This window comes from Sceloporus occidentalis, unplaced genomic scaffold (genome assembly GCF_023333645.1).
Source record: "Sceloporus occidentalis isolate IW3139 unplaced genomic scaffold, rSceOcc1.0.p SCAF_6, whole genome shotgun sequence".
NCBI classification, from domain to species: domain Eukaryota; kingdom Metazoa; phylum Chordata; class Lepidosauria; order Squamata; family Phrynosomatidae; genus Sceloporus; species Sceloporus occidentalis.
This window is the reverse complement of record NW_028316986.1, coordinates 36,255,458-36,282,616: the sequence shown is the minus strand read 5'-3', so window position 1 is coordinate 36,282,616 and position 27,159 is coordinate 36,255,458. Positions and strand designations below refer to the sequence as shown.

Sequence of the window (27,159 nt, the reverse complement as noted above, 5' to 3'; positions counted from 1 at the left end):
AGAGCAGAGAAATGTGGTTAAGTATCTAAACAGATTATATCTCTTATACTCCAAAGATTTGTTCTCATCTTTTTGGTTTATTATTGACTTCATTTGATAATGATATTTATACAAGACACTCTTGGCATGCATATTTTCCAGATGTTATTTGTCCACTTTAAATGATGAGGAAAATGCACTTAAAGTACTTTACTACTAGCATGTATCTTACAACTCAGGAAAGTAGTAGTATTGTTATCTGTGAATGGAGAGCAGAAGGCACAGATACAAATCCCAGAGCAAAGTTGGGAGGGATGAATTTCAAAAATATAATAAAGTAAATAATATTAACATTCATCACACTTCTCCATCTCCCTTGGGTTTTGTAGAGAAAGTGAACAATATTCTTCCTTGAATGTCATCTCAGAACATTGACTTCCAGCAAGGTGACTTATATGTGAGAATTTGGGACATAAAGAATACTTGCATTTTTTTTTCATACTCAGCAAGAAAAATATCTCAGCACATTGAGGAAATGATCAATTGACATTTTTCTCATTTCAGAAAATATGAAACATGGTGTCTTTGCCAAAATAAATAAATAAAATACTGGTATGAAAATATTTTTGCATAGAATATACCGTGTTCTGCACACAATATTTTTTTTGCTCAAATGATCTTTTTTGCAAGAAATAATAATTTAAAAAAAACAGAAAGAGAGAGAGAGAGAGAGAGAGAGAGAGAGAGAGAGAGAGAAGCCCCAAAATGTGAAAAGAAATCTTTGGAAAATGAACAAACCCTTTTCTGGTTTCCAACATCAGGAGAGGCCATTTTCTTGGTCCCTCCACCGTAGCAAGTAAGGTTGGTGGGGACAAGAAAGAGGGCCTTCTCAATGGCTGCTCCTAGACTCTAGGATAATGCCCCCCTCCTTTTGTCCTTCCATCAGCAGACTAAGACATTTTTATTCAGACGGTCTTTCAAAACTACTGTTTTTAACTACTTGTAACTTTTTAATTGTATATTATTCATTAACTCGAGACTGAATTGTTTTAATACTGTAAACAGTTTAATTCTATTTTAATGTTAACTTTTTGTATGTTTTATTTGTATTGTTCTTTTGAATTGTGAGCCACTTGAAATCCCAATGTGGGGATATAAATAGAGCAGGATATAAATAAATGCAATAATAATAATTAATTAATGATTTAAATTATTCATTCTTGTATGTATGAATAAAAAAATCCAGATATTTATATTTTTAGGAAGAATGCATGTGCACAGTGAGTAGTTTGGATAGCAGCATCTTCAGTGCTTTTCTTGTTGAATTACCAAGCTGCTTATTAAATTCTGAGGTGACATTGTTGATGTAGAGGAAGCATCAGAACAGAAAATGAATTATAATTATCAAAGTGAATTTTAGAAATGGGTAAACAGAATAGGAAGGATGTGGAGGCACAGTATGCAATATTGGGCTAATGATAATTTCTTAATGCATATCCAGACACACAAATATTGCAACAACATGCTTGTGTTTTTAACCTAAAGATACAGTGTGCTGTGACAAGTGGGAGAAGGAAGTAAAAAGGCAACCAGTGTGATATTAGGACACTTGAGTATGTGGTTTTCCCTGCCACCTGAGCAAAACAAATATATGGCTTTAATTTATTTCATAACAGGTGTGTAGTAGTTCAACTAGCTTAGCTATTGAAGAATTTGTTGGACAATTGAAAACATGGTTCCAAAAACAGACTGTTTGCATGAGTTCTAGTTGGGAAAATTGATTCCGGATTCTAATTACAATAAGTATCAAAAGGATGCCATGCACTATAAAATGATTTGTCTACATCTAGATTATTAGATCCTTTGATCTGATAGATTAATTTTTCCATCAAAGCCAATTTACCACACTTGAGAAATCCAGCTTTCTAAAGATAATTGCTCTTGCATCCTTTTGTTGTTTTCAGAATGCCTGGCAACCATGAAAGGTTATCAGTTCTGTGTGTAAGAGACTCCAGTTTGCACCAATAAATAGAAATAGCAAGTGCCATTGCATCCTGACCTGTAATTTTACCTATTTCATTAAATATTGTATTCCAAAAACTGTTTACAATAGGACATGTCCACCACATATGCTTGATTCATTGCAGTAGATGGTGATGATAATAATGAATGCCTGGTGACTGATGATATTTTGCTAACAAAAATAGCATTATGTACATGTAATTATACCTCTTAAACAAAATCCGCATACTAACTTTAACTCCACAGGGGAAATATGCTGTCCAAATGAAGAAAACTGGGCCTCTGTTGGTATTGGAGACTCCTGCTGCCAGGGGATTCCTTACTCTGTATCAGGGAACCAGATATGTTGTGGTGGCTTACTCCATGATGGCTACAATCAGCAATGTTGTGGTGGGAAAATAGTAAGCAAAGACTTCATCTGTTGTGGTACTAAAGAAAATGGGAAAGTCTATCAATCTACATCAGGTACTGTCTCATGCTATTTCTTCACTGTGTCTGTTTTACTGTTTGTTAGAAAAACATGTTACAATTAAAGAATGTATGTGTATTTTTCTAATAACTTTAACTCCAGCTGTAACGAGAAGCAAAGAGGCCATTCTACTTTTTATTTTTTGTAATTCAGATACAAAATATAATGGGAAAAGACCTGAAAAAAGTGTACCTTCACTGCATATTGGGAGTAAGTTGGAGTGACAATAGCCATGTAATGTATCCAGAAAACATTGTTGGATAAGCTAAAAATACAAACAGTCAATCAGTCAATCATAACTGTTGTCAGTTATTGGGGATGAAATTGTCTACAATATTATTGGCTAGCTTTGGTGATGCCTAGTGGGAGTTCTCCTTCCTGGGGAGCCACAACACCTCATGATGCCATTCTCATGACAGAGAGACTGTGATGACGATAAAAGCCATGGACCACTCTGACTATATGTGTTGGCAGAGGAATGCAAAACCTTTCTCATGTCTAGCCCAGTAATTTGAGTTATTTCCCTGCTCTATCCATATGTGGCTAATCTCCCTTTATAACAAGGGGAAATATAGTGAATAGTAGAGAATCAGGGATTTGATAAGTCAATGAGAGGAGTAGCTGAAACCATGCAAAGACAAGGCAAAAAGTTCTTTATATGTGTCCCAGATGAAGACCAGATAGGGAAATGTTCTTCTCATGTCTGCTCCCCTTAGACCTGTCAGACAGAGACCAATTAATGTTGCTGATTTGTTCAGGTTGTTCCCATTCTGAAAGGACATTCAAGCCACCTCTTGTATTATAAACAAACAAAAAAATGAGACACCTTTCTCTTCTCTGATCTCTACATGGTATTACATATAGCTGTCCCCCAAAGGTGTGAACCTGGGTTACCAAACAGAATCTCTACACCCACATTCAATTTCCTAGGAAATAGGGAATGGGAAATACAGTACTTTTGAATTATTTCTCACTTTCACCATGAGCTTGCTCTAGAAAAATATGCTTGCTTTCTATTTTAGTAGATGGATGGGATTGAAGATGCAACTTTGCTTACTCAGCTGGTGGCAAAAATGTAACCCAATTGAGTTTGGGCCTCAATATGTTTTGGGCTTCAGCTCCCAGAATTCCTGACTGTTAGCCAAACTGGATGGGGCTTGTGGGAGTTGAACTCCAATAACTTGGAGGAACCATTGATGTAAACAATTACCAATTTAAATAAATGGCCTGTCTCATTCTTCATTTCAAATGGAGTTCAGAAAGAGAAAATCCATATAGCAATACTACTTTGACAAAAAAAATTGCAGATGAATTGTGTTGAGTCAGATAATTATTCAAACTACATTGTGTCAATAAACATTTTAAATATAATATATGTGTACTTTATTACAAACAACATTTTCTATAAATTGGATTGCTAACCTTCTAGTTAATTTGGGGCAGATTGTCTTATTTTTTTTCTCTGTGCCCCTCTACTTCTTTTTCGGTAATAAGAACAGAAATGATCTCTCCTTGGAAAGTACATTCAGCTGAACAGATAATTTATTATTTAAATAGAAAGACTAGTATTTGAATTATTAAAAGTACAGGAATAAAAAGAAAACGTGTCTTAATTTTACATAGGTGTCATTTATTGAGCGTGGAAAAAAAGTTATTGTCAGCCAATATTGTTTGCTCTGTATTAAGCAACAGTTTCATAAAAACCTATAATATTGTCCAAGATCCAGTAGTTTCATTTTATTCATTGGCTGTTTTTTTCTTTGTGTGCAGTGGTACCTCGGTGAATAGAGGTATATCTGAGTACTGAAGTATTCATACATCCATTTTTCTAAAAAGGACTTGGTGTTTGTATTTCCATGAAATCAGGCTGTTTAAAAGGCAGCACAATGGTAGCCATCACACACAGAGAGAGTGGGGGGAGGAAGAACAAGAACGAGAGGAGGTTTTTATTACTATGTTGTATTCGTAGTGTGAGGCTTACTTCTTCTTTCACCCTAATAAGATCAAACAAGATGGACAATATAGACACTACATATTCCATGGCACATTTCTTTCAAATTGCTCATATAAACATTAAAATGGCTTTATGCTGAGTTGTACTATTGCCTCATCTATGTCCAGGTTGACTTCTACAATTAGCAATGCTTTTTTAGGATAGGGTGCGCAAAATATGCACCTGGGACCACTTCACACATGCATCCACTTCACACATGCTGTTTTTACAAACCTTAGACCTGAAGTTTTCCCGCATGGCAGGGGGTTGGGCTGGATGGCCCTTGTGGTCTCTTCCAACTCTATGATTCTATGATTCTTTGAAGTGCTATTTTGATACACATAAAACAGGGTGCCTTCCTTCCTTCTGGAAGCCTCGGGGGTGGCAGTTCACCTTTTAAATAGGACCCCACAGCAGTATTTAGCATCAACAAATGTCCTTCTTTCAAATAGACTTCTGGCTGCTTCCATTTTTCTTTTTCTCATTTTGATAGTCCATGTGGCTCCAGAGAGTCCAAGAGACAAAAATTGACCCGTGGACCTACTGCAGTTGCCCACCCCATCTCTAAGGCCTTATGCAGAGTCTTTCCCAAACCTATTTGCTCATAGGCTGTATGCACCCTGCCAAGGACTTCTATTGTGGCCCTGAGAGACACAATGAAACTTCTACTCACTGAAAAACAATGGGCCTCACATTGAGAATTGTGGTCTCAGCAGGTTTGATGGGTCTGATTTTTAATTTTAAGCTATTCCAGGGGGCTCACACACCTCTCTCCAAAGAGGGGAAAATAAATGGGTGAAGCATATTCGAGAAATCAGGAGCTGGAAAATAGAGGGGGTAGTGCAGCTTTGCCTTCTCTGTATCTGTCTCCCCTTGCTTTAAGTTATGGGTCTTGTGAAGACACACCCAGCTAAAGTTGGTGGCAGATTTGGGTGTGCAATGCCAGTACCCTGGTGAGATCAAACTCTTCTACCCAAAAAGGCTCTGATGCTGAGTGTAAAGTTCAAAAAGGAGGAAGTTTAATTTAAAGAACAAAAATAAAGAGTTTTCTCCTCCCCAGCTCTATATAACTTGAAATAAAAGATACTTTACAGTTTGGCTTTCAGCAGTCTTCAGGATGTCATCTCTCTGGGTTTGATCTTGGTTTGCTCTCCTCACTCAATGGAGCTGGTGCAGGGTCTTTCAGCTCCTGATTTCTTTGTCTTATTTGCTGTTGGTAACTAATTTGGCTAACTAGTTCCTGGTAACTGATTCAGCTAACGTGTAAGAAATGCCCTTTCCGGCTGTCTGGGCCAGTTTGCCACCAAAAGAGAGCTCTCTGCTAGCTCACAGCAAAGACTGCCTCAAACTAAAAGCCTCTAGCTAAAACAGAGCATGCTGGGAAGGGGCAAACCAAACCTGGAAAAATGCAGGGGATCCTACAGCTCCTTCCACAACTAATACAATGAACATTTCCTACACTAAAACATACTATGGTCTGAACCAATATGAAAGAAAATGCAGGGGGAGATTTACAGAGTCCTGGCTGGACATTACAGGTCTGTTACCATCTGTATGCCGATGACACCCAGTTGTATCTTTCCGCCCCTGACCTTTCCGCCCCTGACCTTTCTCCAAGGCCTGAACAGCAAGTTTCGTCTTGCCTCACATCTGTCGCGCAGTGGATGCGCCATCGGCGTTTGAAGCTCAACATGTCCAAGACGGAGCTTCTTGTCTTTCCTCCTAAGCCCACCCTTCAACACTCCTTTTCTGTCTCTGTGGACAACATTTCTATTCAACCAGTCCAGCAAGCCCGCAGTCTTGGTTTTATCTTTGACTCTTCTCTGTCGTGTATCCCTCAGATCCAGACTACAGCCAAGGCTTGTCGATGCTTTTTTGTACAATATCGCTAAAATCTGACCTTATCTCTCCGCCTCTACTGCCAAGATCCTGGTCCATGCCCTAGTGGTCTCACGACTTGATTACTGTAACGTCCTCCTGGCTGGGCTTCCTCTTTCTCACCTCCGTCCTTTAATCTCTGTTCAGCATTCAGCTGCACGCATTATCACTTCCACCCACCGCTCTGACCACATCTCTCCCGTGTTGGCATCCCTTCACTGGCTCCCCCTCCCTTTCCGCATTCAGTATAAGCTCCTGCTGTCCACGTTTAAAGCCCTCCATGGACTGGCCCCTCCCTACTTATCAGACTTTATTTCTCCTCACCTTTCCACTCAGGCCCTCCGTTCTGGTAGTCAAGGTCTGCTGTCTCAGCCCAGGATTTCCTCTGCCCCATCCTGGATTCGCCCCTTTTCACTTGCTGCCCCTCACTCCTGGAACCTTCTTCCCCCACAAGCAAGAGCCATCACTTCTTTAACCAGCTTCAAAATGGAATTGAAGACCATCCTGTTCAGGGCAGCATTCCCAGGCATTGCATAATTGTCACTTGCTATTAGATGTTCTCTTGTTGCCTGTTTTATTGAATCATTTCCTGTATTGCTATGTATTTTATATGTATTATCCTACTAGAGAGGCCCCTTCCCCACCATCTTTCCCTTCTCCTTTTGTGTCGTGTCTTTTTAGATTGTAAGCCTGAGGGCAGGGAACCGTCCAATTAAAAAGATTGTATGTACAGAGCTGTGTAAATTTACAGCGCTTTATAAATAAAGATTAATAACAATAATAATAATAATAATAATAATAATAATAATAATGCTACCATGTGTTTCAAGATATTGAATTCCTTGTTGTGGTTGTTGTGTGCCTTCAAGTTGTATCTGACTTATGACAACCCTAAGGCGAGCCTATCATGTGGTTTTTCTTGGCAACATTTGTTCAGAGAGGATTTACCTTTTCTGAGGTTGAAAGAGTATGACTTGCCCAAGGTCACCCAGTGGATCTGCATGGCTGAGCTAGGATTCAAACCCTGATCTCCAGAGTCATAGCCCAATGCTGAAATCACTAAACCCCACTAGCTCTTACCATAGTAGGAAACAGAACATCTTCCAGAGGGTTGATTGTATTATCTGTTTCTGCTTTCACATCCCTAACTGGAAGAAGAATTATGAAAACATACACAAACTATTCCAGTGTACAGCTGGGGATGTACATGAAAGTCAGATATTTGCAGGAGCACTGATGAGGTATTTAAAATGGAGGGCAAGGGGCAGGGGTGTGGCTGTTTTAAGTCCAGACAGACCTGGATTCAATCTCACAATCTCACAGGATTGTCATGATGATAAAATGAGAGCAGGGACGTAGCCAAGGCGGGGGGGGGGGGGGTCTTGGGGTATGGACCCCCCCTTCCATTAAGAAAATGAATGGTGTATGCTGCTGCGCTGCCGCACCCAAGCCCAATAATAATAATAATAATAATAATAATAATTTTATTTTTATCCCGCTTTTCCACGATGATCAAAGCAGCATACAGATTAAAATTCCAACATAAAAATACATACATGTCAATAAAAACAATTTAAAAGTATCATATTAAAAACAATTACACAGCCAGCTGAGTTAAAGATCCAAAAAACATTACAAAATCACTACAAAGTAGGGGGAAGGGCATAATATCACATCTCATGGGGGGAAAGCTTGGTGAAAGAAAAAGGTCTTAAGGTTCTTTTTGAAAAGATCCAGGGAGGTGATGGAACGGAGCATGGTGGCACTTAGTCTGGACCCCCCCCCTTCCTAAAATCCTGGCTACGTCCCTGATGAGAGGCATATATACAGCTATACCACAAATACTGTAAGTGAAAATTGAATAATTCCCCTCATTGATAAACTAATAGCTGATCATCACTTTGGTGAGTAATTTAATAATTCTGTGCATGAATTCATGCAGCTGGCTTGGGCTCCAGTCTTTGCCTCATGTGTCAAGTTTTCAATATCTTTATTCAAAGCAATGCAGGAGTAACACATTACCCTCATGTTTCTCCTGAACTCGATTACTTTGTATAGGAACACATTGTGTGGCTGCCAGAAGAAAGAGCTGGCTCGTAAAACATCTCTTTATGTACTTTATTACTTAAACTCTTTTTATTTGCCTGCAGGAGCCCTTTAACAAAATCACATTGAATTGACTTTCTCACACCAAATCAAATCTCCCTGGTCCCAGTTCAGTTGTCTTTGTCAATATGTATTTTATAAATGGACTGAATTAACAGATGCTGTTGGAAGAGAACTGCTGGGGTAGCGTTTATGTTTTTACTACTCTCTCTGGGCAGATGAGTTGTGTAGGAGTGTAATACAGGTACCTTGGGTTGAAAGTCGTGCTCTTCATTTTACTGCATATATATATATATATATATATATATATATATATATATATATACACTCAGATGCATACATATGTACAAGTAAAAGTTTTAAACATCTTGATCTTTTTTAGATTTCACCACCTTTATACATAGTGCCAGCACTTTTCATTTTTTTTTCAAGGTGGTAATGGCATTCTGCCGAGGCCAATAACAAAAAATAATTTAGTTGTAGTTTCATTAAGTTTATTTATTCATTCATTTAATTTAAAATCCTGATAATATATAGAGTGCTTGACAACAAATTTAGGATTTCACTTTCAGGCTATTGCACATATTCTTATGCATGTTTACTCTGAAGCAAGTCTGTCCCAGATAATTATAAATAGGCCTGAGTCTTAAGGCCTGGTCACACAGGACAATTACAGTGCTATGGTTCTGCTTTAATTGCCAAGGCTGCATCCTGTGGCTTTGTAGTTTGATGAAGGCTGAACTCGCTGGTTAAAAATTCTAAATATTCTTTGGTAAAATGAAAATCCAAGGATTTGATGGGATTGAACTATGGCATTTAAAATGGAATCATAGTACTATAACTGTCTAGTGTGATAGGGCCCTTAACTTCTCTTACTCAGCATCTCTTAGTACTGTAGTGCTTGAATCTTTCTGTGAATTTGTGGCTAGCAATATAAAATATTTTTGTTGTTTTGTCCATTCATATTAAGTGTTCTGGGATATTCGTGTGTATGTGTGTGCACGTAAAAGTGACCCAATGCAACAGTAATATATGAGCCTATATTCTTTTCCCCAACCCCTGGCCCTTTGTAGACATGTTCTAAACTGTACATTTTCACTGTTAAGGTTCAAAAGTCAAGTGCTACATCTGATAAATTAGGCAAAGGTCAAAGGCTATGCAGTGCAGTTTCAGAGGAATGTCTTTTTCTGAATTTGCAGCTCATTCATGCTGAAGTGATGCACTATGGGAATTACTACCAAACTCTGCTCAGCAACATCTGCTCTCCCTAAGTGAGTTAGTGCACGTCAGACATCTTTATGTCAGAATATTGCAGTGATGGATGCAGTCTTCAGAAAATGCTGCATAAAAATCTGGTGTGCCGTTCTGGCCATTAAGTGAAATTACTATTTAAATTAATGGCGCTGTCACAGTTTATCTGTGCAAAGAATGAACGCTGATTAGGGTATTAAGTAATTAGCAATTTATCACGCTGGAACAAGGTTGATAATAATTAAAGAAGTAATGGTTTACCAAAGAAACTAGAAAGGGAGTCACTTCTTGTTATGTGAGTGAAATCTTGGCTGAAAAATTTTATTCATTGGAACAAAGATGAGCCTCTCAGTGAGAGAATGCAGCTTTCTTTTTCTGCCCTAGAATAAAAGGCGATTCATTATCAAAATTTTACTTTGCCTGTCAGAAGTGCCTCTCAGCTGAAATGCTTGCATTTGCTTTCAAAACAACAACACCCCCACATCATGTAATGTATCCACACACTCATATATTGTATCTGCACTATATAGCTGTAACAGTTAGTACCATTTTAACTTCTGGGGCTCTATTCTATGACATCTTGGGATCTGTAGTTTGGTGAAGCATTTCAGACTCTTTGCTAGAGAGCTCTAGTCTGTTTCCTAGAATAACGACACTAGAACTCTCTAGAAAAGAATTCTAAGTACTGGACCAAAGTACAAATCTCAGATTTCCATAGGATGAAGCCGCCAGGATAGTTAGTGGTATGAAACTGATATAATTATATAATACAGATAGACCCAAAGTTACAGTCTACTTGTTTATCAGATTGATCTAATCCATAATACTGGCTAAGAAGTAGAGGTGTAATTTTTCACTAATTTTGTTCTCAAAGGAAGCAATGCGATTTTTTTTTTAAAAAAAATTATTCCCATTGTAAGAAAGTCTTTGAAATCTATGTGGTTTTTGAGGATTTGTGCACAGTTTGGTTCACAATAACTGTTGCACAACTCACAATAATTTTGTGCAAAATTTACACTTGATATTTTTCCATAGAAAATAGCATTTTCTATTTAGAAATCATTATCTGTGTGGAAACATGAATATCTCTGCAGAAAATGCTGTTTTCTGCACAAAAATTGCAAATGTGAATTTTGTGCAGAATAAGTCCCAAATAGCAAAGATTCTGCTCAGTCCAAGTTTCTTTGTCATCATTTCCAGAAACCCAACAATCATGTCTTCTAAGCATTTTTCAAATATGTCCTTTCCATCTCTTCTAAGAAAGAGGATGGGATACAATGACTGCTGCCACTGAGCACTGTATTGTCATATGATGTGTACTAATATTTTAGGAGAGCTATTGTTCAGGTTATATAAATACAAGAATATTTCATTTATTCTATTAGGAAAATTGTTTATATCCTGCACTACATCCCAAGATCTCAGGGTGATGTACCATTAAATAATTTTAAACAAACTAACAATGTAAACCAATGAAAGGTACTCTTAAAGAATATTATACTATCTAACACATTAAAACTATTTACATGTACAAACTGGATAAAATCATTAGAGCCCAAGGCTTTAATAAATAGCCATATTTACCTCAGTCCAAATGAAGCCAACATTGACACCGACTGGGTTTCTAACAGCATTACACAACAAGGCTGCCATAACAAGAAAGGGCTAGTGACTCTGCTGGCAGAACACAAAAGAGGGTTCTTCCAATAAACTTTAATATGGTATTAAGCTACAAAGCTGGCCAAGACAAACCACTAATGGATGTGGTATTATATTGTTCATTCATCCATTCACTCATTCATTCAAATATTTATATCCCATTCTATATCAAAAGATATCAGGGTGGTGTACAAGAAAATCAGTGCAAGCAAGTTAAAATGATTTAAAGCAAAAACTAAAGCATATTAAATGTGATTAGCACATTAAAACAGGTTTAAAAGATTAACCATTTTAAAACCATATGAACTGAATTAGCATTTTGAGATAAATCACTAAGGCCTGAAGTATTTAATGTTATTTAACATTAGGTGCCAAGTGATGTTATTGGCATTTAAATGAAACCAGCTTTGGCACAGATCAAGTTTCTTCCTTCAAGGGGAAGGCATTCCACAGATGGGTTGCCACAGCAGGAAGGCCCTCTCCCATATCCTCACACAGTAGATTGACTTCACTGGTGGGACACAGAGGAGGACCTCAGTCCTCAAGTAGGCATATATAGGGAGAGTTATTCTTCCATATATATTATCATGCAAAACTGCCAAATGGAATTAAGGCAGGATAGAAAGACTAGCCTGGAACATATCACTTATACAACATCCTGAGGGCATTTAATCTAGCAAAGAGTCTAGGTCAGATAATATTTTGCTGTAAAGATGAGGAACAAGATAATGATTCCCCTCTTCTAGTTCAACTGTCAGAAGGTAACTCAGCTGACATTTGAATTTCTTGCTCGACTCTGTCTGCTACTACATATTGGTAAATTTAAAATGTTTCACATAGTAAGTTTGATCTTGCCACAACGCACTTTACTTTCTATAAATCTCTATGTATTCGAAATTTGCAAGCACCTTACGTACTGCTCAGTTTAAGCAGTGCCATATTAACCATTGCAATAATTACACTCCATACTATAGCCCTAGATAAGGAAGAACAACTTTTAGGCATAATTATCACAGCAATCTTCTCTCTAAAAGGTACGCTTATCCTAATTTCTTTTCATGGTTTCATAAAAGTTCCCTTCTACCTCTGGACAGAATTGTTAACGTGATCCCTGCTTGATCAATAAGTTCTATTGTGCCGGTTTATAAATACTGACATAAATGCAGAAGGACCAAGGATGGTCTGCCATGCTGGAAGATTGTTTTATATTACAGTAGATCTTCTGCATCTGCAGATAGCATATAGCATCTGTACAAAGAAGAGAGAGAGAGGTGCAGTTCACAGTGAGGTCACTGTGTCTTTTAGTCTGTGACTTGATAAATCTAAGCAGCATGCAAACCCACATGCCCCCCTCCCCAATATATAAGAGAAATGAAGAACTAATGACAAATGATTTTTTAAAAACCAACAGAAAACTAAAAGTAGGATTTCTTGAGTTATAGATACCTCTGCTTTTCTGCTTGTCATCTTTGTTCTCTTGTACTTGCCTTAATATGAATGCCAGCATCGCATCTGTATTATTGGACAGCTGATTTGTGACATGACATTCCTACGGCTTTTTGTTGTGCATGATTTTAGAATGTACATGCTGGTGCAACAAATATTAGGATTGGAATGTTAGGGTGGTTCCAGATGGTTTTCTTCTCCCTGGAGCAGTTGTAAATTGACTCCACAGCTGCCCTAGGGAAGCCAGATGGCGTCATGCCAAGAAGCCTCTGCTGCAGCAGAGATCCAGACGGCTGCTTGGCACAAGCCTTGTTCAAACCTCTGGCTCCTGTCTACTTTAGTGAGAGAGCAGTTTGGGTACAGGTACCATTCTTATTCTAAAAAGGCTTTAGGAACATAGGAATATCCTTTATAATAGATATGGCTGTTTGTCTAAATCAGCATTATCTGTTCTGATTGGGAGTAACTTCCTAGGGTCTTGAGAAAAAGACAGACCTTGCCCATCATCACTTATGATCCTTGTTTTATTATGTATGATTGATTGATTGATTGATGGTCTGCTTTCCCCTCTCAGCACCTGAACTCAAGGTTGCTTGCAAAAAGATTAAAATTTACATTGCTAAAATGCACAAAAGTTAAAATAGAATTAAATAGCCAGTAAAATTAAAAGCAATGTAAAAGCATACCTGTTGTGTTTTTTTAACAAAACACAAATGCAGACAATATTACATATTATTAAAAGCCTTTTCCCTATCAGTAATCAATTTCCAAGTCAGATGGAACAAAAGTACCATCAGAAAAACACCAGTGTAGAGAAGTAATAGTGCCACTCTATTCTGCTCTGGTCAGGCCCACCTGGAATATTGTGTCCATTTCTGGTCACTACAATTTAAAAAGGATGTGGAGAAACTGGAGTGTGTCCAAAGGAGGGTGACCAAAATGGTGAAAGGTCTGGAAACCTTGCCCTATGAGGAGCGACTCAGAGAGCTGGGGATGTTTAGCCTGGAGAAGAGAAGGTTAAGAGGTGATATGATAGCCCTGTTTAAATGTATTTGAAGGATTCCATATTGAGGAAGGAGCTAGCTTGTTTTCTGCTGCTCCAGAGACTAGGACCCAGAACAATGGATGCAAACTAAAGGAAAAGAGATTGTGCCTCAACATTAGGAGGAACTTCCTGACAATAAGGGCTGTTTGACAGTGGAACACACTCCCTTGGAGTGTGGTGGAGTCTCCTTCCTTAGAGGTCTTTAAATAGAGGCTGGATGGCCATCTGTCGGGGATGCTTTGATCGAGAGTTCCTGCATGGCAGGGGGTTGGAATGGATGGCCCTTCGGTCTCTTCCAATTCTATTCTATGATTCTATGCTTCTGTGATTCTATTCTATAAGTCAGTTCCAAAGCTTAACTGGAGATGCCAGGGATTCATCTCAGTTCTTCTGCACTGCTCTTCCACTGAGTTGTAGGGGCATCACTCGGGGGATACGGACCGCACCTTAGGAAGTTACAGTTTCCTGAACAGCTTCCCTTTTGGCATGAATGGGCTGTAGTATTCGCCTGCATCACATTAAAATGCCTAAGAGTGGAAAGAAGTTCATTTGGAGGAGAAAAAGTACCCATTTTTAAAAAAAAATTTTTTTTTAATTTAGTTTTAAAAATTAAAAAATAATTTGTAAAAATATATTCTTTTAAAATTTTCTTTTAAAATATCACATCTTACCAATTTCACACTTTAACCACGTGAAACTATATACATATAAATGCATTCGAGTCATGCATATGATATTGTAATGTAAAGGTAAAAATTTAATTTTACTAGTTGCTATGCCACAACTATTACCATTAAATTCAGTGATATATGGAAATTATAATGTATGAGTAGCATTAGTACATTTTTTTTTACTAAGGATTCTATATGGTGAGGTACAGTAGGAAGTCAATGCTGGCAGGTGACACCATGAGTTACCACACTGAGTCACACTAATGCTAGTGTGATCACGCTCCATCTGGTATTCATGATCTCAGTTTTCCTATGAAATTCTCTCTTCCCTTCCTCATGGGCCTTATGCAGATAGTCTAAATCTTGATACAGGAGCAAAATAACCAGGGCAGGTTCCAATCCCAGTCTCACTGATAACAGGACTATGTGTAAATCCAGCACACATATCCTCCTTTATGTACAATCTCCCTGGGAAATGGACTGTCCCATAATCATACCTATAGAACTTGTGTTTTGCATCAAGATTCTGTTTGCTGCACCCAGATTGTTCAGTGTTCCCAGATAATGTAATAATTTGTTCAAATGATGGTAGGTGGGAAGAGGAGGAGGAGGAGCAGGTAATGAATTAAAGATGCTTATTAAATCTTTCTCTATATACACTGGAGATCTGGTTAAATCCTGTTACAGAACAGGATGACTGTCTCAGAATCTGTAGTTATTCTGTATTTTGAGATCCTTACCAAAGATACTGGGAGAAGTGTCATCTTGCTGATGCATAGCTTATTAGCTTATTATACTGTTGCTACATTGCACCTAAGTTAATTTTTGTAAAAAGGAATACTTTGATAAAATTAGTATAAAAACCTTTTTGAAATTTTGAAATTATTTTTATGCTTATGCTTGCTTATTTTCAAAAATGCAAACTGTTTTTCTCAAATTTTCTTCTTTCATGCCAAGTCCACATTCAACAGTTTGAAATTTTCCTCTCTGACAGAAAATAGCTGAAGAGGAACACAAGAAGTAATGGAACTTCAAAATAAATAAGTTAAGGGGTGTGATTATTCCTAAAACAAAGCACATTTTCCTTTTTTATGTATGCAGTTGGGAAACAGGCTTTGATTTCCTCTTCAGTTATTCAATCTTGAATAGAGTAAACCCATTGAACCAATGGGATTTACCTATATGTTGACTAGCCATTCAACAGTTGATTGAATGGGGCTACCATAATTGAGACTAACCAATGGCTTATTTACACAGACTGAAAGAAATGGCCTTTCCTCACTTCAAAATTCACCTGTGCAGATGACACATGAAACAAAAAGAAAATGGCTCCAAGCCATGCTCCAGGGCTTAACACCAGAGCAACACAAACAAACAAAACCCTCATTGCTCTGATTCAAGCCAGGAAGAGGAAACTATTGCATCAACGTGCAGACTATGTGCTGGTATGGAGATGGGAGAAGAGGGCCATGCAACCACCAGCACCATTGCTGGCTATAATTTTTTTGCCACCTGCCCATGAATCACTTGCAAAAGTGCAAGGGTTGAAAAGCACCATCAACCTATTACACTCCCCATGATGCAAAATGATGACAAACATATTACCAACAATAAAATTGATTTAATAAAGACATTAACAAATTGGCTGGTCCAACAGGAGGCCATGAAGGGAAGAGAAAGGGGGTATGTACTGGTGGGCCATCATGGCTGTACAGGTGCTTATTGTTCCAGGAGGGATTGGAGGCTTCCTTTGATCTTCCTGACAAGGCCCTTCATGGCGGCAACCCTCTCCTTGAGTTGGTGAACTGCAGAGAGTATTTATTTATTTATTTATTTATTTATTTAGAGGATTTATATCCCACCTTTCTCCCACAATGGGATTCAAGGCAGGTTACAATATATGAAAAAGACAAAGCCAAAACATTGATCAAAAAAGTTAAAAAATAAATTAAATACTACTAACATTAAAACATAAATAAAAACAGCTTAGTTAAAAACAGTAAAGATCATTCAACATTAAAACAACACATCACATTACTCAAATAAAATCTACCCACCAAAATGCTCACCTAAATAAAAATGTCTTCAGCTGCTAGAGGGGGCCAACCTGACTTCCCATGGCAGGGAATTCCACAGTTTGGGAGCAGCCACAGATAAGGCTCTCTCCTAAATCCTCACCAACCACACTTGTGAAGATGGTGGGACTGAGAGAAAGCTCTCTCCTGCGGATCTAAGCTCTCGGGCTGGCTTGTATATGGAGATACAAAAGCTTATCACACAGGCCCTAGAACAGGCCTGTCGCGTTACCAAAGGGGGCGTGATGGGAATGGAAGGAACATATCTTACCGCACGGGGCACATCACCGCCGCCACCAAAAGTTCCCATCCCATTCCAGATGCATCCCAGAGGGGGCAACTTTCAAGGACACTTCCAAACCTTTCCTGAAAATCGCCCCCTCTGGGATGCATCTGGAACGTGATGGGAACTCCCGTCAGTGGAGGCAGCAGCGGCGGTGTTCTTCTGTGCAGTAAGATGCATTCTATGCCACCTCCCATTCTCATGATGCCCCCTTTGGTAATGTGACAGGCCCATTCTAGGGCCTGTGCTATAAGCTCAAAAGTCTTTCAGATAGTCTGAACCACAAGCTGTTTAGGGCTTTAAAGGTCAAAACCAGCACCTTGAGTTCTGCCCAGAAATGGATCAGTAGCCAGTGTAGTGACATAATCCCTGTAGCCAGTCCTGGGCCTCATTCCCACTACCTTTTAAACCAAATTGTTTTGAATCGGTTTAAATGACCCTGGTTCGCACTTAAACTGAATTGCTGAAGTGATTCGGAGAGGGGGGCCATGCACTAGACCCATTTAACCCACATCTTTTTGACACTGATTTTTTTCCACATCTTTTTGGATACATTGATTCCGCGCAAGTGTGAACCAGATGTAGATCGGAATCAATTTAAATTTGCCTAGCTGTAGTGGGTCCTTTTTGAATCAATTCATTTGTGAATGTGAACCACAAGTGGGTTATTTTATTTTATTTTGCAGCAAGAAAATGTGATCACAGCAAATGTAGTCTGAACCACGCTCCGCTGCTGAACCAATCCATTGATTCAGTTCGCAAAGCAATTTATTTGTAAGTGGGAATGTGTCCCTGGTCAACAGCCTGGCAGCAGAATTTTCTGAAGTTGCAGTTTGTGAACAGTTTCAAGGGCAGCCCCACACAGAACACGTTACAATAGTCCAAATGGGATATAAACAAGGCATGTGTTCCCATAGCCAGATCTGATAAAATAAGCAAGATAAAGTGATGTCTCCATTATTGTGTTGTGTCACTGTGTCACTGGGCACACTGATATACCATACGGCCAGCCCAATTTTGCAATTGAACAGATAGCTGTATGGAGCATCTAATGAGATGGCAGCTAGCTGGGATGAGGGATGTGATTGACTGCTGCTAGTAGAGTGTCATACACTTGTGCACATGTGTAACTGACAGAACAGCAAAAAAAAAAAAAATGGCTCAATGTGGATTGTGGGTCTGTCCTCACAGTGGGAGGGAGGTGGTGTGAACTGTGTGTTCGCTGTTGCCCATTGTGGGAACCAGCAGTGTGATCAGCATATTCTCCCCACACACTGGGAAACCCAGTTTTTCTGCTCCATCTGGTTTCATCCCAAGACAATGGCATGCAGAAAAACTGTCTGGCATTCTCTTGGTTCTTCCAACTACAGTAGACCCATTCAATCAACTGTTGAAAGGTTAGTCAACATATAGGTAAATGCCATTGATTCAGTGGATCTGCTCTTGTTAGGGGCAACAACAGAATGCAGACCACTGTTTCCCCCAAGTTTAAGTGCCAGTTGAAATGCCTCTTTTGTTGTGAAAAACAAAATGGTAATTCCACTTGGCATATATCATTGTGAACTGCAGATTTTAACATCTTTCTATTCCACACAAAGAACCATTTATGTCTTTCTGATGACCAGAATTGGCCACTGAACAATAGCCTATCAGTTTAGTCATCTTAAATTCAAAATTAAGTACCACTTTAGATACCTTTTTGCGCAATATCAGTAGGTGCTTCATTCTGACGGTTTTATGCTATATTTTATAGCATTCTAAGTATTTCCTCCACTTTCTCCCCTTTTCACATTCATATATAATGTTTTATTGTTGTAGGAATGTTCTGTTGTGGACATGAATATGTGAATATGTCAAGTACCATATGCTGCACATCTTCCAGTGGTGAGTCTAAAGCCCACATTAAAAAGAATGACCCAGCGCCATTAAAATGCTGTGAGACTGAACTTATTCCAAAAAGCGAGGAATGTTGTAATGGACTTGGATATAATCCTTTGAAATATGTTTGTTCTGACAGGATTTCAGCTGGAATGACGATGAAGGTAATTGATAGAAAACCTCTTGGTGGTTCTGATTTGACAATGGAAAGAGAAATACATTGTTCATAACTATTTTTGTAAAATAGGAATATAAAAACTCCTCTGTGCATTATTCATTTTCACATTACATCCATATTAATACCGAATGAGTTTGCCATGATTGATGTTATTGCAGTGAATTCTAAAGGAATTAATAATGATTAGCTGCTTCTTGTGAAGTGTTGCTCAGCACTTCAGATTAGCAGAGGACTAAAAGTTTGCATTCCTACCTGGCTGGTATGTGTGTGTAACTGCCTTCCATTGTGTGATGAGTTCTTAGTTCCTGGTGACACAACTAGAGATTCTTAAATTTTATTGTAGTGTATGTCTTACTGCCTTGTCTTTTTTTTTCTTTCTGTTCTTTTCTTTCTTTCTTTTTTTAATTCTTGGTGGATTCAAAAGAAAAATACTATAGCCACTGGACAAGCTTACAAAATAAGCCAGAATTTCATTTCTGTTATGATGCAAGCTTGGATCCTTTCACATTATACAGTTATAGAGCTGTGATTTCAATATAATTGCTATAGCAATATCCTGTGAGATCCTGGAGCTTGTAGTTTGGGGGAGGCATTTAGAATTATGTGCCAGAGAGCTTTAGTACCTCACCAAATTGCAAAACCCAAGTTTCCATATGATACACCCATAGTAGTTCAAATCAAATCATAGCAGTACTCTGAAATGTGAAATGGACTCTGGTCTGAGTGCATTGGATGGATAAAATATTGAAAGCATTGGTAAAATGGAGGATAGGTACCAAGATTTATGGGTGTGCTTTGTGTCACCAGTTGAGACATTCTACTATAATGTTATTTCCATTGTCCCTAAACAGTAGTTCCTCTATATTTGCCTTTGTGGTGGAGACAACTTGCAAATGCAATGGAGCACAAGATAAAAATCACAGCACTGTATACCAAAAAAAAACCCTATGTTGGGGGGGTGTGTGTGGAGTACACTCAGCAGGCTTATGGTAGAAATGTGCAATAGAATTACTTTTCGGCCAGTAATAATATTTAGGACAAGGCCAACTCCAGCCACAGTCTGGGTAAAAATCACCCAACTACAGCAAAAAAACAATGTACAGAGCAGAGTATAAAAACAAGCAAACAAAAAAAACCCCACAGCTATTGGTATTGGTAGTGCACTGACCACTTTTCATACTTAAAAGAAACAATCACAGTTGATTCATCCAAGGTTCCTGGAGAATTTTATCTTCAGATATATATATATATATATATATATATATATATATATATAAAAATACTACAGTATACACGCACACTGTCACATACACACACACCTCTGACTTATAATCAACTTCAAATTCTGCTTCCCAGCTCCAAACCTAGTCCACACACAGCAATCAAATACACTCTGCTGCTTCAGCTATAATTCTCAACCAACCGAACATGTCAGCTGTCAACTCTCAACTGTCACCTGTCAATCAAAATATTTTTCTGTTGTTTAAAGATATCTTACACCAACATTACTATAGAATTTTGATTATTTGTTTTTATTTTTGTTTTGTTTGCTTGTTTACATAACTTCCCACTCACCAACAGAATATCCTATGATAACTAATCTGGGCTGGGGTGGGATTAAGATCTAAGCAATATCAATATATTTTAAGAGGGAAAAATTGCATGTGGCTCTCATCCCTATCTTTTCATTACCCTCTAAATGAAAGGAAACTGGAAATCCATTTAAGAAAACGCTGGGTGTCGATCATGGCTATATATTGCTTTTATGGCTCAAGTCCAGCATCTCTGAAGGCCTGTATCTCACCAAATAAGAGTATGCTGAAGTTCTAACATCTTCAGGGAAGGCCCTTTTCCCAGTACCACTGCCTTTTCTAGGCATTTTGGTGTGAATAAGGAGGGCCTTCTCAGTGGCTGCTCCCAGATTTTGGAACTCACTTTCTTGATTAAATAAAATGACTTCCTCCTTGTTCTCCTTCTGCTAATTTTTTTTTTTAATCCAGCAATCTTTCAGTAATTGGCTCAATGGATTTTTAATGGTTGTGTTATTTTGCTGCTTTTAATATTCTGCTATTGGTTGTAATGGTTTTAATTCTACAGATTGTTTAGTTTTAAGATAATGTTTATATATTTTATTGATGTTTTTATGCTTTTAATATGTTCCACTTTGAATACTCTGTTAGCCATCTTGGTATTGGGAAAAGATGGGATATAAATAATTATCATGATGGTGGTGACGATGGTGATGGTTTTGGTAATTAATGTTATAGGTAAAAGAAGAATGCAAAGCAAGCACTTTGTGCCCTATATCCATGGAAGCGACAGCATACTGTGGGCAATGTGATTTTGACAAGCATGCTCATATATGTTCTTGGATCAAAAGCTCCTGGGGTAATTTGAGGAATAAAGAAGATGAAGGCATGTGTCCAGCTTTGGAGGAGAGGGTCTACACAGGGGGGCCCACTCAATATTCTTTCACAGGTAAAAGCATATGACATCCCTTAATTGTGAGATTCACAGTTTTAGATCAGAGATGGACAACTGTACCCCTCTAGATGATTTCACACACCATGCCCATCAGACCTAACCAGCACAGACAATGGAGAGAGAATGTGGTTGTTGCAGTCCAAAATAATCTGGAAGGCCACAATTGCCCAGCCCTGGACTAGAGTGTAAATTCCATCAAATGACTAGTTGATTGTAGAGATCTGTGGGAAATAAAATCTATCTACCAGTACTTTGGTTAAAAACACTATTAAAAAAAATATAAGAATAGGGGAAAAAAGTCCAAAAGAATCTAATCAGAGAAGGATTCATTCAGACCATCCCTAAAATGACCCTTCAGATACCTCTTGGAAGCCCAGTGTGGAAATTGAAGACAGCAAGTCCTCCCTTGCTGTTTATCTTCTCCTCCCTAACTCCCAGCAACTGGAGACTGCACCTAATCATCAAGACAGTAAGTAGCCAGGGAAAGTTAACCTTCTGTGAATTTGTCTATTCAGTTTTTTAAAACCAACTAAGCTAGTCACCATCATCATATTTTGTGGCAAATTCCATAAATTAATTATGCACTTTGTGATGATTTAGCTCCAGTTTTGTCTGTCCTGAATTTCATGCCAATCAGGTTCACTGGATAACCTTGAGCTCTACTGTTGTTATATAAGATGGAGCACAATGTCTGCCTGACTATTTCCCCCCACACCATGGATGTCTCTATTTAGATTCTAAACTAACCTCCATGATAGGTTTGCCTTAGGGTCATCATACATGGCAAATGACTTTAAGATAAACAACAACAACAAAAATTCAGTGGGATGGAATCAAAGGTAAAGCAATGCAAAACAAAAAAAAAAAAAAAAAAAGAGGGGGGAGAGAAAAGTGAATCAGAGCAGAACCTAGTCTGGGGAACTGACCTTTGCTGTGTTGTTAGCTGCCTTAGAGTCAGCCCTGACTCATAGTGACCCTGTGGATGAGACACCTCCAAGACTCCCTATCCTCCACTAATCTGCTCAACCCCTGCAAACCCATGCCTGTGACCCCTCTGATTGAGTCCATCCACCTGGCATGTGGTCTTCCTCTCTTTCTTCTACCTTCTACCTTTCCTAGCATTATTGTTTTTCTAGTGATCCATGCATTCTCATTATGTGGCCAAAGTAAAACAGCTTCAACTTGATCATCTTGGCCTCCAAGAAGAGTTCTGGTTTGATCTGTCCAATGATCCATTTGTTTGACTTTTTGGCTGTCCTAAGCATTTTTCTTAAGCACCACATTGCAAATGAATTGATTTTCTTTTTGTCTGCTTCCTTCACTGTCCAGCTCACACATCTGTACATGGCAATGGGGAATACAATGGCCTGGATGATTCTGCTCAATTGCATATCTTTCCATTTCAGAATCTTTTCAAGTTCTTTTATAGCTGTCCCACACATTCCTAGTCTTCTTGTTCTTACTTTTTGATTGCAGTCTCCACTTTGGTTGCTGTTTGATCCAAGATATGGGAATTCTTTGACTATTTCAATTTCCTCATTGTCCCAATTGAATTTATGTATTTCTTCTGTGGTCATTATTTTTGTTTTCTTTATGTTCAGCATTAATCCTGCCTTTGCACTTTTATTTTTTACCTTTTTCAGTAATAGCTAAATTAAAATGTTAAATTATAAGACAGAAAGACTTTCATAAATATTTTTACTTCCTAGATCAGAACCTAGAGCCTTATGTTACATATGAATACCGGGTAGCTGCATGGAACAAATATGGGAAAAGTTTAAGCGAAATTGGAAGTGCTACAACTAAACAAGATGTACCTGAAGGTATAAGTCCACCCCAGTGGACCAAAGTGGATAATCGGGAAGACATAATCTTTCTAAACTGGGAAGAACCCCGTCACCTAAATGGTATTTTGATTTTAAAAAATTACTGTATAATCTGATGATTAGCTTTCATGATCAGATATGCCCAGTAAAATTTGCTATGAAATAATACACTAAGCAAATATAAATCACCAGAAAACTGTATACATGAGTGCTTGTGATTTTTATCTTGTTTGTCTGTACTCAATAAAGTCAGTATCATTGGATGTTCTTCCCATGATATATAAAAAGTTACCTCTTTGTATTCTAACATTTTCTAAAAGTAGTTTGACAATGAATTGGTATGTCTTCACAAGAACATTGGTTTTTTCCCCCTCTTTTTGGCAAGGTATCATTATTCATTACATTATTCTCCGAAATGGGGTTGAGCGTTTCAGAGGAAAAGAGCTGAGCTTCATGGATACCAGTGGTATCCAGCCATATCAGGAATACATATATCAGTTGCGTGCTTGTACTGTTGCTGGCTGTGCAGATAGTAGCAAGGTGAGTACCTTCTTCACTCTGTATGAGTACAGACACAGTTATAATGCACAGAGGCAAATAAGGATATGCACATATGCCCAATTTTAATTCAGATTCCAGTTTAATGTTTTCAAAGAAAATCACTTTGGTTGAAACCAGTCCACTTCAATGGAAATGAGCTATCTGAGATTGAGAAATACAAAGCCTTTGCCTCTAATTGACTATCCTAGTTAATACAAAATGGTTGATATTTGTTCTCTTTTGCATAATTGGATGGAATTTGCAGACTTAGTAGCCACTTAGGAATGGAGTCACTAAGTGAGGAGAAGTATTAACCCCTTGGGAATAATAAAGATCCAGCTGCTCTGCAGAACCTGAGCCCTCAAGAGTAAAGACAGAAGATGCCTCAGAGAAAGGGGGAGGTCTACCCAGAGTGAGAGAAAGGCAATCCAAGAAAGCATTAATGGATAACAAGAACAACCCAGGAAAGGAATGATAGACAAAAGCTGTGGTTAAGGGAGTGACAGCCAACCTGGTAGAGTGCTCACCTGCAAAGCAATAGCAGATCCCCAGGAGCAGGATTTTTGACTTGAAGGCACAAAACAACAGAAACTTTGTAATTCAAACAAGTTTGGCAAATGGTTAGGACACTCCTTTGTTAATGTCCCATGCTCCTGGTTAATAAAAAAGAACAAAAGCCCAGTTTCTATACTGGATACTGCTTTTGAGTGCAGGAGTGAGAAAGAGGTAGATTCCAGATGTTGCTGAACTGCAACTCCCAACAGCCCTAGCCAGCATAGCCAGTGGTGAAGAATGCTAGGAACTGCAGTCCAACACATTGAAGGACTACTTCTTTCCCTCCCCTATTCTAGCCTAACTGTAGGCACACCTACAGCATTTTTGGTCCACATTCTGGATTGGCCGCAGGTAGTTTTACCAAAAAATGGGCTTTTGAGACTCTCATCCAGTGCTGCTCTCCTACTACATGACTACATATTTAGGCTTAAATACATGTGATACTTCAAACCAGAGTTAACTCCTTCAATCAGTTGCTGAAAGGCAGGTCAGCACTTATGAGGTAATTGTTCTACTGTAGTTGGAATTAGCAACTGGATTTAGGTAATAATATTTCTGAGACCAGTTAACCATGCTGCTCCTGGATCCTGGATGTAAACTCTCAATTTTATAGCATCAGCATGGGACAGGGATAAGCAAATCTTTTTCAGGATAGGGACTGAATTCCAATTTGAGAAGGGACATAATTAAAATATTCCAGTGGTAGGTGGGGCCAAGGGCACAAGCTAGGTCTAGGATACATTACTTAGATCTTATTCTACTTTGGCTAGACCTCAGCTGGAATACTGAACGCACATCTGGGCACCACAATTCAAGAAGGATGTGGACAAACTGAAGGGTGTCCAATGGAGGGTGACAAAAATGGTGAAAGAGCAGCTTAGGGAGCTATGTTTAGCTTGGGGAAGAGAAAGTTAAGAGGTGTCATGATAAGCCATGTTTAAATATTTGAAGGGATGTCATATTGAGAATGGACCAAGCTTGTTTTCTGCTCCTCCAGAGACTAGTGTATGGAGTAATGGATTCAAACTATAGGAAAAAGACTCCACCTTAATATTAGAAAGAACGTCCTGGCAGTAAAAGTTGTTTGACATTGGACTATGCTGCCTCAGAGTGTGGTGGCAGCTCCTTCTTTGGTGGTTTTTAAACAGAGGTTGGATAGGGTACTTTGTGCATTCCTGAGTGGCAGGGGGTTGGACTGGATAGTCCTGTGGTCTTCCAACTCTATGATTCTATGAAAGAAAGTAATCATTACCAACCTGGACATTTCCCACTCTGGATATACAGGTTAAATCTATGCATGTCTACTAAGTCTATATACTAACACAACATCTTTCCTGTCTGTAAAGCACAGCTGAATTATGTGTGAGGGCTTTCCTGTCTAGAAAGCCCTGCTTAATTCCATGCAACAGCTTTCCTGCCTGAAAACCCAGCTCTTAGGCAGAATAGGTAAAGCATCAATTTTATCTCTCATTTTAGTTAAAAACAGAAGAAGCTTTGAGGATGGATGGTAAACCCCTGCAGCCACATCAATCTAGTGGGCTAATACAGGGAATATTACTAACCATGTTACCTTGTATCTGAACCAATCCATCCTAGTTGGTATTTTACATATGCATGCACAGACACACCAAATCACACCCCCAGTACCTCACTATTCTTGATGTAGTGTGAGACAAAACAACAGTTCAGTAAACCACCTGAGCCTGTCTGGTCTTTTTTCCAGCAATGACAAGGCCATTTACTCCAGTTACTTAAATCTAATTGTCAAAATGTTTGAAACCTTTCAGCTTGACTTCAGTGATCAAAAACCTATTGGCCTTAGGAGAGGAGAAGAAAGAGTCACAGAGATACCATTCCTGATTTAGGAAAGGTACTTCATACTTTGTAAAGCTGCCATTGAAATATAAGTCTCTCTTAGCTCTCCAGGAAACTGCATGTGCCTGTGTAAGCTGAAGAAGGGACAGCAATCCCTTTTGATGGCACCCCTGGCTAAGGGCAAGAGTAGCAATGGCATCAAAGTTTATGCCAATGTTTACTGGTGATAAAACCCATATGAAATCAGGCTGTTAAAATGCAAAGACACTGATTAACCATATGGAAGGGAGTTATCATGGCAAGACAACCTGCCATCCAGATTTTCCCTTCGCCTGGTGCTTTGCACTGAAGACAAAACACTGTGAATCTGTTTTGATAAATTGTACACCTAGACTCATACCTAAGCATATTCAAGGTCAGATTTCACTGTTTGGGGGAGGGGGGAGAAATAAAAGAAGGGAGAAAAGTAACTAGTTCTACAGGGCTGTGGTAATGATATGCCAGAGCAAACAACACCATTTTAAACTAGAAGTGACATTCTCATTGATCAAGGTATCTCGTGCACTATTACAATAAATTGCTGTCTAATTCATGTATGTTCAGGTAGTTGCAGTCACTGTCCAAGGAGTCCCAGAGAGTGTTCAGCCACCAACAGTTACAGCTCTGAGTGCAACAGCATTGCATTTGAGTTGGACGGCACCAAGAAAGCCAAACGGTATCATCAGAGAATACCAGATCAGTCAAACTGGGAAAGGTCTTATACACAATGACACTGCAGGCAAGATGCAGCATACAGTATCAGGTAAGGGTAGAAAACACATTAAAAGCATGATCTCATTGTCATATTTAGTAGGCTGTCTTCTGATATGGTTTTTTTTAATGGCTGCAGTCCTAAATAAATATTTTAAATATTTTAAAGTTGAAACAGAGCAGAGCTTAGAAAGTTACCTTGTTTCAAACAATTTCATATGCAGCATGTTGTGGACCCCTCCCAACAAACACCTGT

The 27,159-nt window shown here is 38.6% G+C and overlaps 1 protein-coding gene across 1 annotated transcript in view; it reads left to right on the top strand.

Moving 5' to 3' along the window:
• The window catches only part of USH2A (usherin), a 665,032-nt gene that overhangs the window by 509,888 nt on the left and 127,985 nt on the right, over positions 1–27,159 (top strand). Inside the window, exons 49-54 of the mRNA XM_089528326.1 lie at positions 2,248–2,466; positions 18,696–18,919; positions 21,201–21,411; positions 23,127–23,324; positions 23,629–23,783; positions 26,757–26,955. Coding sequence (XP_089384452.1) covers positions 2,248–2,466; positions 18,696–18,919; positions 21,201–21,411; positions 23,127–23,324; positions 23,629–23,783; positions 26,757–26,955 — 1,206 coding nt within the window. The remainder of the gene's footprint in view (positions 1–2,247; positions 2,467–18,695; positions 18,920–21,200; positions 21,412–23,126; positions 23,325–23,628; positions 23,784–26,756; positions 26,956–27,159) is intronic.